Source organism: Hylobates moloch, unplaced genomic scaffold (assembly GCF_009828535.3).
Source record: "Hylobates moloch isolate HMO894 unplaced genomic scaffold, HMol_V3 SCAFFOLD_19, whole genome shotgun sequence".
NCBI lineage: Eukaryota > Metazoa > Chordata > Mammalia > Primates > Hylobatidae > Hylobates > Hylobates moloch.
In genome coordinates this window covers 16,444,615-16,458,607 of record NW_026652294.1, presented here as the reverse complement: position 1 = coordinate 16,458,607, position 13,993 = coordinate 16,444,615, and the positions used below count along the sequence as shown (strand labels likewise).

Below are 13,993 nucleotides of genomic sequence, written 5' to 3'. Positions count from 1 at the left end.
ACATTTGTCAAGTCCTCCTGCTGTCTGCTGACATCATCACCATCACCTTTACCACTGTTCAGACAAAAACTTCAGACAGGAACTTGCTCCCAAAGCGGGAAAGGAGCCAGGAGACCAAGGAATGACTCGATGAAGTCCAGCTTGGTGAGTAGGTGAGTTTATTAGGACTTACACACAGGGCACTCAGCAAGATGGCTCTAGAGATCCGGCCTCCCCCAGTCTCTAAACTGCTTTTCAGTTAATTTTCTGTCTCTTTGCCTACTGTATATGAGTAATGAGACTGTTCTTCTTGGTAGGTTCTTGCATACTGTCCAGGATGTTTGGGTTTTTAGACACACCTGGTCCTCAGCTGGGGACAATAGCCATGGCTCATTACCTGGCCTTCAGGGTTCAAGCAGGGGACATATACCCCTAAATAACCTAAAGGGGATCCATCACACTACAACCACCACCACCACCGCCATCATCAAGAAGCCACTGGCTGACTGAGATACACTTCCAGGAGGACAAGAGAGAGTGGATGCTGGAAAGACAGGGCAGGGGACCATCACCAGGGAAAGACTTCATTCTTAGAAGGACATCGAACCGGGGGCAGGTCGGTAGTGGAGCCGCTGCTGCTTCTGCTGTATCCAAAAGTTCTAACTCTTTGGCTTTCTGCATTTTCAGCTCTTTCTTTTCCAGGCCTTCTCATTGCTGGTTCCTGCATACCTCCCCTCTATTCCTCCCCCCAATATATTCGTTAGTCTAAAGGAAACTTCTTCTTCTTATTCCCCACACTCTCCAGTCCCCTCTCCTCCCTTATTCCAGGCTCCAGCGTTCCTGCCTTCACCTTAGTGCACTTGCCATCTGCATTAACCCCTCCCCTGCCATGCTCAGTTACAGAAATGCCAAAGTCACTAACACTCAGCTCCATAAACTTTACCTCACCCTCTTTATCCTGCTAATAAAATGTCTGCATTTTGTCGTGGCCTGTGTATGGCTCACCTCCCCTGCTGGCTGCACTGGTCTGGGGTCACTGGATACAGGATGGGTTCAGATGCTGATAGATCTGAGTGAGCTCCATTAGATTCTCCTCCAGCTTCTGAGCCTGCCTCCTCAGCTCCTCAGCAGACGCAGACCTTGCCCCCTCATACAAGTGCATTGACTCGTATACAAGGTTGACCATATCCAGTGCAAGGAAGATGCCTGAAGGGGTCGCCCTCAGGATCCGGGCTCTTCTGCTCACTGCCCGGGTGGTGCCTGGGATCATTCTCATCGCATGACCACCACTTCCAGCTGAGATACACCAAGGGATCACAGGGAGTCGGGCACTTGTTCTGCCTTGCCTGATGGCGCGGGTTTCATTCCCAGTGATTTTCGTGGCTTCCTAATAATCATTAAGAAAGGAAAGTAAGTTGGGTGTGATGTCATCCATAACTTCCTTAAACACCTTCAATCGGTCAACGCTGTCGGCTGTCAGCCTGCTGGCTTTGGCTTCTGCTGACGATGTGTATGAGTACTCCATGATCCTGGTGGTGATCCCAGTCGCAGCAGACACTGCTCCCAGCCCTGCCCCAGCTGTAGTAAGGGCCAGACTCATCCCTGCTGTAAGTGGTGCCAAAACAAGACCAGCGAGGTACGTGATGCCAGAGGCAGCGCCAGTGGAGATGGACACCACATTGGAGATGGTGCAGACTCTGTGGACCGCTTCAATTCCATTTGCAAGGGCACGAAGCTTCTCTATGGACTCCTGGATCTTCCTCTTGACTTGGAGAAACCCTTTCAAAAACCATTTCCTAAACTGCTCGTCTTTTTCCTGCACATCTTTGTCCTCAATAGCCGCACATGTTCTAAGCTCCTTCAGAGCTTCGTAGAGAACATCTGCCTCATCCCTGTACCAATAAAGGACAGATGATTAAGAAAGGCAGCTTACTTATCTGTAAAATGGGCTCAATAAGATCTGCTCTACATAAATCGCAGGGCTGTTACTATGAGTCAAATGGAAATAAAGCTTTAAAATGTAAATATTTTTTCCAAGGTTAAACATGTTTTGTACATCATAGATATGCCACAGTACTTATTCTGTATGGGAATAAAAAACTTAAAGTCATCTTCAGATGCTCTTTAGTGGTAGGTATTTGATAAAGATGGCTCCTTAAGCAAGAGAGGTCAACACCATCACTCCAATAGTGTGTGGAGAGGGGAAACTTTGTAGATGAACAAAGAGAAGTGGGTTCGGAGCAAAAAGACCTTCATTCAGAGGATCATAGAACAGTGAAGAATTAACTTGATTAGAAGAGAGTCTTTCCTTTGTCCTCGGGCCCTGGGAAGGGATCTCTGGGGCCCTGGAATGTCCTGCCTGTTAGGAACATCTTTGTTTCCCTGGTGGTTTGGCTACAGCACAGTATAGCAATGTGATGTGATGATGGGGTTTGGGGCTATTAAGTATCTTTTCTGCCTTCCAGAGGAACTAGGAACTAAGGGTGTTAGACCTCAGGGAGGGGCTGGGGACTCCATGTCAGCCATGAGGACAGCTTGTGATCCAGCCCCAGAAAGAGCTCTGTACATTGAGGCGTAGGTTGAGAAAGGCTTTCTCCTTGGCCAAACTCCAGTCAGGCTGCTCTGAGCCTCTTCTCCTCTAGGCGCTGACCTTCCACGCCCATTCTGTGCTTGCTGGGCCTATACTGCCCCAGTTCGGCAAGAATTCCCCAAGGCAGTTAGGGAGGGTCCTCCCCACTTGCTGTCTGAGCCTTCTTGTTGCCTGGTCACGGTCTTCACCCGCTCCTTACCTGCCTTTAGTTGAGCATCCTGTTAGGCCAGTTTAGCAGAAACCCCCCATTCTGGTGTCTCCTGTCAAAACTGGTCCATCTCCCACTCCTCACCCTGGTGTTGGCTGTGACTCCCCCTCTGTCTTTACTGTATTCGGAGCTGGGCTCAGTCTCCCTCCCCTGTAACAACAATCCTGAGTAAAGGCTTCCTTCCTGATTTAATGTGATTCGCAGGAATTTTTCCTTAACTGGGTGAGCTTCCCTGGTTGGCAACACCCCATGTGTTTTGTCCCACATTGACACAGGAGAACACAGCGTCCTGAGGACAATGAAGATTCACACCTGAAACCCTCCCAGACTCTGCCCTGTGTGTCTCTTTCTTAATCTGTGTTCTTTCCCTGTGATAAACCACAATCGTGCAATAACAGTTATCAGTGAGTTACGTGAGTCCTTGTAGTGAATTATCCAACCTGAGGGGGGCTTAAGAAAGCCCCTCAAGTTTGCAACTGGTGTCAGAAGTAAGGGTGCACTCAAACGTTGCAGTTCATCTAAATCTGAGTCCTTAAGAATTCAAACACAACCTCAGACTAGAAGACATCAATTTGCCTGGCATGTTCTCTCTTCCAATGCCTCATGCCCTTTGACTTTCCAGCCACTGCCCCCTAGAACTGAAAAGTGGAAGAACTGGCTATTAGTCCTGGCTGCACACAAACTCTCAAGCCACCTTACTGCCTCCTGACCTGGCACGTCCAAACTTCAGGGTCTCACTCTCACATGTCACCAGCCAAACTAATGCCTTAGCAGGTGACAGCTTCATGTGTATGCAGGTCAAGGCCATGTACAATTTCACAGAACCTCTTATGGACTCATGAGGACTTTGAAAACCATCTCTATAAATCACTAATGCTGAAAAGACCTGCATCTGGACAAGATGATAGAGAAAGTGTTTTTCTCTTTTGTTGGGGACTTGTGAGCTCCTGAGAACCCCTCAAATTACACCAATTGAAGCCACTCGTCCCCACTCTGGAAGCTGGCCCGAAGAAACACTTCCTCTACTCTATGTAGAACAGAAGAGGGTTTCAAATGGCAGTTCAGAACTCCCCATTTCCCAGGCATGGTGTCGGCGAAACAGTCACCCATGGCCCACTCTGCCCATCAGTGATGGGATCAAATCAGGGAAGGAAGAAATATCCCTCTCCCACTCACAGATCCTCTGCAAGTCCATGACCACGTTACATTTCATGGTCTCCCTCCTCTCACCCTCCTCCTGGCCTTGATGCCCCAGTCTTCCTGCTGCTCCTCCAACCTAGGCCCACCCCTGCCCCATCCTGACCCCTGGCTCTGCCCCTGGCAATGTCTTTCTGGGTCTTTGGGCGGCATCATGCTACTTGGTTCCCCACCTTTGACCTGGAGTTCATTCTAAGGCCTTCACCACACTCCCATCTGATTGAATTACTAATAGCATTGGACAGATGGCAGGTCCCAGTCTCCAAGACATAAACCAACAGCCCCAGACCTGTGCAGGGACAGAGCCAGGATCCACCCCAGCTCTGTCCAACTCCATTCCAGCCTCTCTGTGTCCTGGGTCAGCAGGAGGATCCTGCTGTGTTTGTGCAGTTCCTCAGAGGTGGAAGAAAAGGGCCCCAGACAGCATCTCCAGGAACACACATTGATCAGGTCAAGATTTTTCTGGCTTTTCCCAAAGAAAGTCCTGCTGGGCTTCCATCTCTAAGAAAAAGACTTTTGGCCCTGGTCTCTTCCCAGCAAGTTTTGTAAAAGGTAACATTAACTGAGCACCTACTATGTGTCAGTCATTATGCTAAATACTTTACATGCATTAGCTTATTTTTCTCACAATAAAGCTCAATGGATGAAGAAAGGAAGGCAGTAAGTAGTCAAGTAGCTTGCAAAGCTCCCATCACCAGTAGATGGCAGAACTGACCCTGCCCTTGTGGTCTTCCTCTCCCCTCAGCCTGAGGCCACTCATTGCCAGCGAAGGACTTGGAGGAAATATTCCTTCTGGACTGCTGAGAGGGACATCCTCAAGCCCAGCAGAGGGCGCTGCCTGGAGGAGGTGTGCCGGCCAGAGAAAACTAGCCCAGGGGAGATCTGGGTGGCGTCACTGGGGTGCTCCATGGAGGTAACCCCATGGAGGTTACCTGGGCAATTCAGCCACACGCACGAATGTCTTCCAGGCTTCATTGCTAGTCAGCAGGATTTTCAGATGCACTGGGCTAACTTTCTTTTGGAAGTATTCGATGACTTCTTCAGTGAACCGTTTCTTTTCTAGTTGGAAACAAAAAGATAAGATTGGAAGAAAGTTTGCTACCACACAAATGGCACTGAGTATAAGGCGGTTCAATGTTAATCCTCCTGAACCAGCTGTCACATGGGGTATTTTTGATGGAGGCACTAGTGCTATAGACTGAATTGTGTGCCCTCCAAATTCATATACTGAGGCTCTAAACCCCAGTGACCATATTTGGAGAGCGAGCCTTTAAGGAAGTCATTAATTTAAAGGGAGTCATAAGAGTAGGGACCTACTCCTATAGGACTGGTGTCCAATTAAAAGAAAAAAAAGAGAGATGATCTCTCTCTCTCTTTCGCTCACACACACACACACACCCCACACTGGGAAGGCCATGTGAGGACACAGCACTGAGGCAGCCTCTGAAGCGAGGAGCAGAGCCCTCCCCAGACATCAACCCTACTGGCACCTTCACCTTGGACTTCTTGCCTCTAGAACCGTGAGAAAATACGTCAGTTGTTGAAGCCACCCAGCTTGTGGCATTTTACTAAGGCATCCTGAGAAGAGTGATTCACCAGGGAAGTGCCACGGTGCTTTGTGGAGGAACTGATCTATTTCAGCTGAGAATCACCAGAAAGTGAGCTTTCCACCATGTTTTCTCCCCCTGTATGGGAAATATTCCAGTGATCGCTTCCTTCTGCCGTGTGCCTATTGTCAAACACTTTACACCAGTGTCTTCAAAATCTGAATTTTGGCCCATCAGTGGGTTATGACAATAGTTCATTGTGTCAAGAGCAGCATTTTAAAAAGATAAGAGCATTGAAAATATCAGAGTATATTGAACATAGCAAGAGTGAGTACTCTTTTGTAAGATACTTGAAATATATCTATACAGCCTTATGTAAATTCCTGGGATCTAGATGTGTTTAGGATGGCAGCATTTTCAATGTTTTAGAAGGGACAGAGGGTGCATATGGTTTATCACTGACCACTCCCAGCAGGGACTGGGCCTCACCTTGTAATCAAAGGTACAAATGTTTCAACCAGGAAACCAATGAATATTCACCTTAAATGGCATACATAATATTGTCACTACGAAGCATCTTAGTACACAGCAGGATTACTGCCCAGATGAGTTGCCCCAAAAATGTGTGGTTTGCAGGGATTTGGGAATTATGGAACTCCAGAGAAGGGGCTGGGAACCAGTTTGTATTTATGTATGCACTGGGACATGACGTAAAACTGTTTCCTGCTGTGCTGATACGTGCAAGGCCTCATTCTCATTTCACAGAAGGAGAAATTGAGACCCAGACAGCGAGAGACACCACCCAACCCAGCAAGCAGGAAGCTCAGGATTTGACTCAAGGCCAGCGTTCCCTTGCCATTACTTTGAAGACTCCATATATTTAAAAAATGCCTGTGGTTTCTGCATTCTTCCCTGTAGCATACCTGTGGGATTTTAAACATTTTATTTGCACAGAGGATTCCTCCTGCTGGTCATGGGCGCTCTCAGATGGGCAGTGGAGGGGGTTCTTTAGGTGAGCAGGGGAGTGGGACCCTCAGCACTGATCCTTGTGGCCCTCCGTATTGCCTCTGTCCCCTGCAGGCTGGTCTCAGGGTACACGGCTCCCCACTGGCACCTCTGAACCCAGCTGGCCCCGTTATTAAACCACAGATCATCTTGTTTCAGAGGGAGAGTTTCTTCCTTGGCCCCCCAGCCCAGCACTACCTAAGGATTCTGGGGTCGGCTGAGAGCTCTCAGCTTCTAATCTTCCCTGCCCTCCCCTTGTCTTGGACAGGACTCAGCACAGCCCAGTTTTGCTGTCCAGGGCGGCTCCTGAGCGGTGCTGACTTGGTTGCCATGGCAACTCTGTAAGGGGAGGAAGCCATCCTGAGGAAATGGGGCTTAGGGAAATGAACGCAGTGCTGACTTGGCTGAGCGAGGGCTTGTCTTGTTTTTTCTTTTTCCTTCTTCACCAAAAGGAGGAAGGAAACTCAGGGTTGGATGGCGGGAACCTCCAGCATTAAATTTGTGTTTTATTGATGGGGTGGGGATGGTGAATATTAAAGCAAAATTAAAATAAAAACCAGACCTGAAACATTCCTGGGCAAACAAAACCAACCAGGCCTTCAGAACAGCTGTAACCCCGCTGAAACTGCAAGCTATGGGAAACTGAACTGGAGTCATATCAGATGGGCACTTCTGTTAGACACAAACACAACTTAACCTCGGCCAGTCATGAGCGGCCAGCTGACAGAGGGCCATGCTGAGATGGGAATACTGGGAGGTCACAGAAGAAACAAGAACTCCAGGCAGCAGGTTCACATGATAGACACAGAAGAAGCTGCTGAAACCAGCTGTAGAACAGGGGGAGGGGACAGGCCCACAGGACCCTGACAAACAGGAAGTGGCCAATCTGGCTAACACCAGTAAGATCTAACTCAGCACTGATGCACCTTTCACCCCAGACTCAATCATACCCTCCTTGTCCCACACCCACCCACGCCACAGCAGTTCCATGCTTGCTACAAAACTGCGTGGCCCCCCAGTTCCAAGAAATCCTCACCTCTTCCCGTAAATGCTTATGCTTACTCTGCCCCTTAACTTAGTAAACCCACAAAGACAGAAACCCCAAACCTCACTGGGCCCGACTGGCTCTTCTGAGTCCACCCGCACTCCCACCCCTGAGCCTGCGCTTCTGCTTTGCAATAAAAGCTAATTTGCTTTGGCTTTGCCTCAAATTCTTTCTCTCTTCGTTGTTAGAAACCTGGACAAGGCTAAGGTCCGGTCTCACCTGCATTCAGAGACCTCCCTAAACCCACCGGCATCAACGTGACCAGGAATTTTCCAACAAGGTAAAGCAAAACTGGCAGTTTTATCACTGGAACTAATCAAATAATGTCCTGACTGCATTTCCATATTCACCCGATAAACACTTGTCTTCCACACTTTTTCATCATAACACAAAACCTCCTCCAGTTTGGTTTTCACAATTTATGAACTCCTTCTTATTCAGATAAGTGTTGTGCTTCAGATGTTTCTTTGACAGGGGGTGCTTTAGATGATTGGACTCAGCCCCGGTAAAGAGGTGCTTGTGACAGGCAGTGCAGGGCGGGTGCCCTAACACAGCTCAGGAATTGGGTGGCTTCCACTTAGAATCAACAGGGGTCAGGTAGAGGGGATGGGAACCAGCCCTTAGGGAGGCCGTTCTGTGTGGCAGGCACCGGCTGGGCCAGGTACCCATGTAATGTTTGATCCTCATGACAACATGGGCAAATGTTATCCTGGTAGTGCAGGTGAGGAGGAGTAAGGAGCTCCAGGTCACACAGAGGGGACGTGGCCAAGACCAGAATGGGGTCCAGTTCAGTGGGAAGCTGGGTCACTCTACCCACAGGGCCATTCAGAGCAGAGGGGCTGGTGCAGGGCAAGAGCTGGAGAGAGGGGACCGGCCTCTGCTGGAAACACCCCAGGGTCAGCCAGGAGCAGAGAGGGAGGTGAGAGGTCAGGGCTGCTGGTCAACCTCCTCTCCCACCCCTCCGCTACTGCTGGCCCCTGCTCTCCCCCTCAAAAGCCAACCCTGCTGTTTCCATTTCCCCAAGGCTGTGGTGCCCTGCTTGAGTCGTTTGCTAGGTGCCAAGGTAGGGAGGAAGTGGGTACCTGGGCCATGCCCCCCTGAGGAGAGGTCAGGATGCAGATGCCCCCCAGACCCTTGGGTCGGGGACTCCAGGTGACCTCTCTTGGGGCTCAGGGCAGCCTCATCGGCCACCTTCATCTGGGTTCCGTTGGGGCTCACTCAGCCTTGGAGACACCACCCTCCATTCTAGCTGTGGGTAGGAACCAGCCAGGGAAGAGCAGGCGAGCCTACCAGCAGCCAGGTCTCTGAGTGGCTTACCTTGGAACTGTCCAGCCACTGTCCAGCCTGGATGGTTGCGCTGCACCCTTGAGGAAGAGAAAACAAATTGTGGGGTTGAATGTGAGCCACCTATGGGCAAAGGGAGGCTTGAGCAGCTGGGCCTCTGCAGATCCCTCTGAGGTAGCAGCAAATGCCAAGACCAATCTAACCCAGATTCTTTCTCTATCACCAAGTCCCCATCATCTGCTGTTTACAGACACTCAACTCATTCCAGCTCCCTCCTCCCTCACTCTCACACCAAGGAAAAGCCCACTTGTCCTGTTGGAGAATGAGGAGAAGATAAAGGAGGGGCAGCCATCTGATAATTATAGAAACTATGGAGTCTATACACAGAAATAGAGATGGGAAGGAACGTTCTGACAGTGACTGGGGCCTGGGAACATGTGTGACAACTAATTGATGATAGCCAGTCTGTATTGAGTGCCTATGATGTGCAGGGCTTCTTTTTTTATTTTTATTTTGATTTATTTATTTTTGGGGGGACAGAGTATCGCTCTGTCGCCCAGGTGGAGTGCAGTGGCGCAATCTCGGCTCACTGCAAGCTCCGCCTTCTGGGTTCATGCCATTCTCTTGCCTCAGCCTCCCGAGTAGCTGGGACTACAGGTGCCCACCGCCACACCCGGCTAATTTTTTGTATTTTTAGTAGAGACGGGGTTTCACCGTGTTAGCCAGGATGGTCTCGATCTCCTGACCTCGTGATCCGCCCGTCTTGGCATCCCAAAGTGCTGGGATTACAGGTGTGAGTGGCCGCGCCCGGCCTGTGATGTGCAGGGCTTCTGACATGTGTCTCATTCGATGATCACACACAGCCTGGGAGATGGGTACCAATTTCCTATTTGAACACAGAGGAATCCACAAAAGTTAGGGAACTTGCCAGTGTTTTCACAATAGCGCTAGAGCTAGGACTTCTGCTTCAACCTCATGTCTTCAATGACTGTGCTCTACTCCCTTAAATACACAATATTGGGTCATGTATACGCGCTCATGGTAAATGACTCCTCATTGCAAATCTATGTCTCACACTCTGTGGTCAACTCTTCATCTTGGTGAATTCACTGGTGCTGCAGTGGCCAGCCTGTGTCCCCGTTGCTTCTCTAAGATCCTTTGTCCCACAAAGACCTGCATCCTGTCAGATGCCGGCCCAGCCCCTGCTGTGGCTGCTGAGCCCTCCTGGTGCTGCCCTGTCCCCTCTGCTGTCCTCCCCCAGCTGATGGACCTTAGAGTGTTTCTAATTCTTCATGTAAATTACGCTACAAAGAACATCCTCCTTCGCGTGAAACTGCCCACATTTGATTTTATTTCCTTAAGATATTTGTAGGAGTAGAATGATGAGGTCAGAGGCTATTAACATCTCAAAATGTTTTATACCTAGGGCCACACTGCATGCAAACTGTACCAATTCACACTCAAACTAGCAGTATATGAAGATGCCCATCCTTTCAGTCTTACTGGCTCTCAGTAGTCTCTTCTTTAGGACAAAAAATATATACACAACATGTAAATTTGAGAACTAAATATACTTGTTACCAATACCAATTAGTACAAACTTTAAAGCACAAAGGTAGCAGTTGGGATGTGAAGCACTGAACAAAGGAGAAGGAGAATTAATATTGTCATTTTTTAAAAAGGGAACTTAAGAAATACTGGGTACAACTGAGGGTATATGAAAGTTTTAAGTAAATTGTTTACAGCTACAAAGTTGCTAATGGAAGACACAAAACTGGTGATAGAATGTTAGGAAAAGGTGGAGAGGAGAGATAGAGGGAGGGTACAAATAAGACAAAACTGACTAATAATGATACTATAAATAATAACAATACCGCTTCAGGCCCGTCCCAGTTAGGGGCGGCTCCAAGCATTACTGTTTTTCTTTTCTCACCGTGTGTCTCTGCGCACTCCCTGGCACACCCACTTCCAGCAGCTGGTCTTTGTTTGCAGACTTTATTTTAACAGCTCAGTGGTTCCGGGCCCCCTGATGGAGTTCCATCCTCCAGCTCTCATACTAAAGCCCCCTCCTCAAAAGCCACTCACCTCCCTCTTTCCCCTTCCTGCTTTTGTCTCAGGGTTCAGACACACAGATGTCTGTCTTCTGGGGCCCCCATGCAGCAAGGATAAAAGGGGGACCCAGTGCTGGGCAGCATTCACCACGGGAGTATGCAGAGGGGCGTCTGGGCACTTCTTGCTGTAAGGGACAGGGGTGACAGGAGAGGGGCATCCCTTCCCCTTGTTCCTGCTTTGTTCACTGTGTGGCTCCCTAGGCCAGGGCAGCCGTCTCAACACCATGAGCCAGGAAGACCAGGAGAGACCAGAGGAGCAGGAGGGCAGAGAGCGCTGGGGCCTTGGAAACACCCAACATTTGTGAGGAGCTGCACCCATCCTCCTTGGTCATTGTTGGCCTGGCTCAGACCCTGATCTGGGGCCTCTGCTGAATGTTGAGGCTGGATACTGACTGTTAGCCTCGACTAGGACACGATGCGTCCTCTCTGGGAGAGTCTACCAGTTGGTCAATTCCGGGAAGTGATTTTGGTTCCTAGAAAAAGCCCACATGGCTCCTGGCCCAGCCCAAGCCCTGCCCAATTGTGCAGCCCAGACAGGGAGCCCTCCCTCCCGCCTCGGGGCTCTGAGCCAAGCTCTGATTGGCCCTCCCTGAATCCACAGTTTCCATGTCAAAGGGGGTTAGAGGAACAGTCCATTATTCATTCTTCTTGTGCACAGTTAATCTACATTTTCTATAAGATAAAAATAAATAGAAAGTAGAGGAAGTAGGCATATGTGCATTTGTCTGAGGGTGGGCAGAAGGGTCGCTTCTGCTCTTGTCGTTGTTATGTACCAGTCAAGATAAGTTGCCAATTTGCATTGTCACTGTGAAATTATACAAAGTCTGTCTCAGGGTAAAAATTTGAGGACCTACAAGGATTTTCTTTGTGAGGAATTTGTGAGGCAGGCCAACGCGGGTATATGTTGCCTTCCATCTTTGCAAATATCTATTCAGAAACAAAAGCAAAGGCAGGTTTTGGAGTGACTCTGTTTCCAAGCTAAACGGCTTCCACTGGCATAGTGAGTTTGGGGCCCCGAGATTTGATTTTCTTTTCACATTTTCTCTTTGTTCTTCAACATCTTTTGGAGAAAACAGTGTAGAAGCAAATGAATCTCCAGTCACAGGGTTGGTCTGAATTCTGTAACACAAAGTATTCCACCTTACGTTTGCAGGATTTAGAAAAAGGACAGTTTTGATTTCTGGTGATGCCAAGTCAGAAAAATGAGAGAAAAACAAAAGGAACATGTTAGTTTGGAGACTTGTAGCCAGGAAAGAATTCAATATCTAGTGCAGATAAATTGTAGACAAATAATAAAGCTGGAAAACAATGGACAAAGCTAGAATCTCATAACAGATGTTTTATAGTTTCTTTTAAAACATACCTTTTCTCTCTCTAATCCTCTATTTATACCAAAGACAAATCATAGTAAGAGAAATTTATTTGCAAAACAAGTTTTAGTCTTCTAATACTTGGCCTGATCATTTGCATAAAGTGCAGAAGAATAATTACGCGGCATAAGGAGTCTTTTTAAAAATTTGACGTTGCTAGACCATTTTCGTATTCATAAGCTATCTCAGAGTAGGCCTTTTAAAACCTTGAGCTCAGCCACGAATTTATGTTTGCCTGCAGATACCTGTATGAATTGGGTGAGTGCCTTTCTTCTTGAGGCCCCATGATCACTTGGGCTTCCTGGGCCTGTCAGAAAGTGATATTCTTTATTTACCACAGTTCAGGAACCCTGTAAAGGAACTCTATAGGCAAAGGACTTAATAAAGGACTTAATTTCAGTCCTTTATTAATTCAGTCCCATGTAATTACCTTCTTCCATTTGATATTGGCTTAGCAACCTTCCTGAACACATCAGCATTTTTTTTTCAGTTTGGTGTTTCAGTTTTGCTGTCAGGGCCTGGGGGAGGGAGAATGATGAGTTATTGCTTACTGGATACAAAGTTTCCATTTTGCAAGAAGAAAAGTTCTGTGGATGATAGCGGTTGCACAACAATGTGAATATAATTCCACTGAACTGTACACCTAAAAATGGTTAAAATTATCAATTTTAGATTAGGAATATTTTACCACAATTTATTTATTTATTTATTTTTTGAGATAGAGTCTCTCTGTCGCCCAGGCTGGAGTGCAGTGGCGCAATCTCGGCTCACTGCAACCTTCACCTCCCAGGTTCAAGCGATTCTCCTGCCTCATCTTCCCCAGCAGCTGGGACTACAGGTGCATGCCACCACGCTCAGCTAATGTTTTGTATTTTTAGTAGAGACAGGATTTTACCGTGTTAGCCAGGATGGTTTCAATCTCCTGACCTCATGATCCATCCGCCTTGGCCTCCCAAAGTGCTGAGATGACAGGAGTGAGCCACTGCACCTGGCCCAATTAAAAAATTTTTTTAAATCCTTTAAAACCCACCTTTGCAGAAAAAAAAAATAACACCTGAGCCTTTTCTGGTTTGCTAAACATTTTTACACACATAATCATACGAGTTTCAACAACAGCCCTGCAATGAAAACATTTTCTTCCTAGCCTCGTTTCCCAGAAGAGAAAACAAAAGTTCAAACGCGGTAAAATGAGTTACCCAGAAAGAGGCAGAGCTGGGCTTGTAGCCAGACCTTTCTGGTTCTTGTTTTGTTTCATTTTCTGGACCATCCTGTTTCCCCTAAAGGAAGTGATTTCCTGAAATTTCTCAAGTGTTCTGAAAATGTAATTTTCTTCCTCACTTTCTCTCTATTGGCTCAAGACGAATCACAAAACTCCAAATACCTTTAGAATGTGTTGCCCAAGTCCCACCTGTTCTATGGCTGATGGCCACAGGGAGCTGGGTATGGCTGGGCCGGTTATGACCAACTGTAACCCCATCAAGGACTAACATGCTCCTGAAACAGACCCCATGTCCAGAAATTTGCAAAACCTACCCTGAACTGTTGACATCATAGAGTGTGCCCCAATGTTCTGTCGGATTTCTGTCCTTCCCATGAGGTGGAGAGGATATTTGACATCAGACAGCTGGAAATCACTTTCCCCAGTTTTTGGCTTCAT

The 13,993-nt window shown here is 47.9% G+C and overlaps 1 protein-coding gene across 1 annotated transcript; it reads right to left on the bottom strand.

Moving 5' to 3' along the window:
* Window positions 1–1,012: 1,012 nt before the first annotated feature.
* APOL3 (apolipoprotein L3) lies at window positions 1,013–13,993 on the bottom strand. The gene is given in 5 exon segments (XM_032139529.1): window positions 1,013–1,871; window positions 4,907–5,033; window positions 8,889–8,935; window positions 11,259–11,334; window positions 13,870–13,993. Coding segments are annotated over 5 exon segments (1,233 nt in total).